Raw genomic sequence first — 4,216 nt, 5'->3', positions numbered from 1 at the left:
ATGATGTTGGTGTAATTATAATGTTGTGGATAACTTGTAATTTTTAGGGGTGAATAACAATTTATCCCCGTGTGATATTGAAAATGAGTACATTACCTTTTTATGAAAAAAATATAACAATTTTAAAATTGCTTCTTTTTAAAAATCATAAAACGGCAAATTATTGTATTTTAAAAATACAGGGAGGTAAATTGCTATTTATTTTTACATAAGGAGGTAATTTGCTCATTTGCGATATTACAAGGAGGTTGCTTGCATGTTTTCCTAATTTTTAGTAATGGGCTATTAAAATGTACATACGTACCTATGTTTACATAGTTTTTCACTAAATACCTTTTTGTTCCTCAAAGTTTTGCCTCCAAGTTGCATAAAATTTTGTATTTGCATGTATAATATTACAGTTCTTCATTCAATGGATTGTTTTTAGATTTATGTCACTTGGAAAAATAAAATTAGTATATCGGCTATAATATAGGGGCTATGACAAAAAATTATGATAAATAAATTATTATTAAACACAAATAAATAAAATTAATGTAAAAAATTAATTTTTCCCATCATGAAAAAATTATCAGCTACAGTTTAGAGCTAATGTAAAAATATTTATTATGATTTTTAGTCATATCAAATGTTTTAACCATCCTCACAATATTCGCTCCCAACAATCATTACGGATCGTGATCATAACTATTTATTGTAATTATTTATTATTAATTATGATAATTAAACATAGTTAAATGCTATATTTCTTATAGGTGTCATCTATTCCCACAAAACCAATAGTAATTATATTATGTGACAAGAATTATTACATCATTCAAAAATAAGTTTCAGATATTTAATGGCGTCGATAACAATATTTTTCAGGATGTCATCAGTAAATATTTTATGTAGTATTTTTAAAAGAAAAAATAATTGGTTTAATACTTAGGTGAGGAAACAACCAAAAAAAAAATTTTAAACAAAAAAAATAAATTATATTAACACTCTCTGAAATTATATCAAAATATACAAATATTTCTTATGTTTAACAAAATTACAGCTACGTTTTCTAAAATTATAGTTAGTAATCACAATTACATCTTCTATTTAAAGTTAAAGTTTATACAAACACCCTATAAATAATATTACACTAACATTCTTTAGAGTTTATAGCTATAATTTTATAAAAAATAAGAATGTTTATGTAATTTGATCTAATTTTAGGGATGTAGATGTAATTTACTAAAATTTGTCTCATTAAGAGAATTCTATGTTCAGAACTGGGCTTCAAGTCATCAAGCCGAAGTGCAATTATAATGGAGTAGAGCCCAAAGAGAAAACCATATGTGGAGAGAATAATCCCAATAATTGGATTCTCTCTTCTCTTCTGTTCCGCCAACTCCTGAAACCTAACTCCCCTCTGGAACACATAGAAAAGAAGAAATTCGATATGGAAATGAAGAATTCATGGCTACAAAATTGAAAAAAAAAAATGGATCTGTTTAGCACCTATTTTTGTGTTAATTGAGAAGGGTTTTTTTGTTTGTTTTATTCAATTTTGTAGCGAGGATTAAGGAGAACGAGACGGAGCTGCTGGCACAGCTAAAGGATCTTGCGGCGGGGCTGGCGCTGCTGCGGGTTGGAGAGGGTGAGCGGTGCTGCCCTAAGAGATGCCAACCGCCGGTTCCATCTTGTACTAATGAAAACTCAGTCGTTTAGTTCAAGCTGTTTTAGGTACAGCTGCCATTGATGAGCTATCCGATATCTGAAATCCGGAGGTTTCGGCGTTATGTGGGACTCCGAAGTCTTCAAGGTGCGGTGAGACTGTTCTGGATGGCTGGAGCAATCTGCGCCTGCCCCTTCCAAAGCAGACCTTTTAGTACGAAACAAACTTACAAGGTTCTTGACGCCAGTTCAAAATCACGCCCTCACAAGCCCACGAGAAGCCAACATCGGACATCCATCGCATTTCTTGATCATCTCAAGCAGTGCCGAGACCCCGACGAATTTCTCACTATTTTCCACGATTACTATGAGTTGGGCTACAAACATGACTATCCTTCTTATGCTTCTCTCATCTACAAACTTGCTCGTGCCAGAAAATTTGAGGACATCGAAGTGGTTTTGGATTTCCTTAAGACGAGTGATATCAAATGCGGGGAATCTCTGTTTGTTGGCTTGATTCGGCATTATGGAAAAGCCAATTTGATTGACAAGGCTGTCGAGGTTTTCCGTGAGATAGGAAGGTCATTCAACTGTGTGCGTACGGTGCAATCTTTTAACACGATTTTGAATGTTTTAGTTGATAGTGGACGAGTTTGTGAGGCTACTGAGTTATTTGAGCAGGGTCCCAAGATGGGATTCAAGTTGAATTCGGTTTCGTTCAATATTATGGTCAAAATGTGGCTGGAGAAGGGCGACTGGGAGAAGGCGAGGAAAATATTTGATGAAATGCTTGAAAGAGAGGTGGAGCCTACAGTTGTGACTTACAATTCTCAGATTGGGTTTTTATGCAAAAGGGGTGATGTGGATGAGGCCAAACGATTTCTTGAGGATATGTGGAGGAAGGGGAAGCGAGGCAATGCAGTGACTTATTCTTTGTTAATGGAAGGTTTATGTGCTTCAGGAAACTTTAAGGAAGCGAAGAAAATGATGTTTGATATGGAGTACCAGGGGTGCAAAGTGCAGCTTGTGAATTATGGTGTTTTGATGACTGACCTTGCAAGGAGAGGATTAATAGATGAAGCAAAAGGTTTGCTTGCTGAGATGAAAAAAAGGCGGATCAAACCAGATGTGGTTATGTATAATATACTGATTGATCATTTCTGTAAAGTAGGTGCAGTTTCGGAGGCGTATAAAGTATTGGTTGATATGCAAGTTAAGGGCTGCAAGCCTAATGCTGCCACTTACAGGATGGTGGTTGATGGTTTCTGCAAAGTTCAGGATTTCGTGGGAGGTTTAAACGTCTTGAATGCAATGCTAAATAGTGGACATTTTCCTCGAACTGAAACTTTCTGTTCTCTGTTTATTGGGTTGGGTAAGAATGCAAAAATAGATGATGCGAGTTTTATTTTGGAGGAGATGAAAAAGAGAAAGATAAGTTTAGATTCCGACTCATGGGAAATCCTACTTAGAGAAACCTGTATAGATGATAAATTTGTTACAAGGTGTTTGGCTGATGTTCTTTGTTATGAAGAGAAAAATGAGTGGGGATTTGGACTGTCATCGGCTGTTCTTTCGTCCAGTTGATGTGTTTCTGGCTGGAGTATGAACTGGAAATTATAGCTTCAGCCAGGTTCAGTGTCCCTAGCAAATAACATATAGTTACGGCGCTCTCGCGATGTGGTTGGTATATGATTGAAGAAGTAACACGTGATTAATTGGGTATGAGAAAACAAGAAGTTGTAGAGTGTCGATAGACGTTGGAGAAGGTTCACGGGGAATGTTATTACCATAGTTTGGAAGAGAGATTCTGAGTAATGATATGGGAAAATGAAATGTATATCGTGTTGATGCTTGTTACATAAGTTTTGATGCAGGAATTTATCTTATTTTATATTGATATATATAAGAATTAAATACACTTTAACACTTACTAAGTATGCATATAACCACATTTTCACACACTAAATTACGAAAGGTAGGTAAAATTAGTGTATATTTGTGATGCGTGCGATTTTAGCACGAGTCCAGAGTTCTTGGATTTTTTAAATGAATTTAGGCCACATGAATAAGAATTCCTGAGAAGAAGGACCTGCAAAAGAAAGGGTTAGCATTCTAATGCTTAAGTTAGTCTCGAATTTAAGAGTAGATAAAATAAGAAGGAATGATAATGATAAATTATGATAAAGTTAAGAATTTCGTATGCAAGAGCAAGATTTTGGAGCAACAAAATAGCAGCAAGAAAAAAGTTCTCGAATCTGTCAGCCGGGGGGTTTGTTGGAGGTACTCCCTTTATTTATAGAGGAGAAGTTCATCAGCAATAGGAGTCCGACCGAGGGGAATCCGTCAGCTTTAGCGAGAAAGGTGGGATCTTGTACATAGGATGTAGCTTGAGAATCAAGCCTCTGAATGCAGGGGGCTCTTTCCTCGTGCAATCTACTACTTGGTGAAGAGTCCTTCAGTATGAAGAGCCCCTCCTCTTGAAGGCACCTTCCTTCCTATCGGTTAGCTTTGGGGGCCTCCAAATTGGGCTCTTCCTTTGGGACAAATATGACAAAGTTGGCTTCCTTTT

At 35.9% G+C, this 4,216-nt stretch overlaps 1 protein-coding gene across 1 annotated transcript; it reads left to right on the top strand.

Moving 5' to 3' along the window:
* The first annotated feature begins 1,290 nt into the window (after positions 1–1,290).
* Positions 1,291–3,538, top strand: LOC105161325 (Tetratricopeptide repeat (TPR)-like superfamily protein). Its single transcript, XM_011078972.3, has one exon. It carries the CDS (start codon positions 1,732–1,734, stop codon positions 3,229–3,231), a length of 1,500 nt encoding a protein of 499 aa, XP_011077274.1. The 5' UTR covers positions 1,291–1,731; the 3' UTR covers positions 3,232–3,538.
* The last annotated feature ends 678 nt before the right edge of the window (positions 3,539–4,216 follow it).

Source organism: Sesamum indicum, linkage group LG4 (assembly GCF_026168435.1).
Source record: "Sesamum indicum cultivar Baizhima isolate 11 linkage group LG4, ASM2616843v1, whole genome shotgun sequence".
In the NCBI taxonomy this organism is placed as follows: Eukaryota; Viridiplantae; Streptophyta; class Magnoliopsida; order Lamiales; family Pedaliaceae; genus Sesamum; species Sesamum indicum.
The sequence above is the reverse complement of the archived record's forward strand: the minus strand, read 5'-3'. Positions and strand labels throughout refer to the sequence as shown.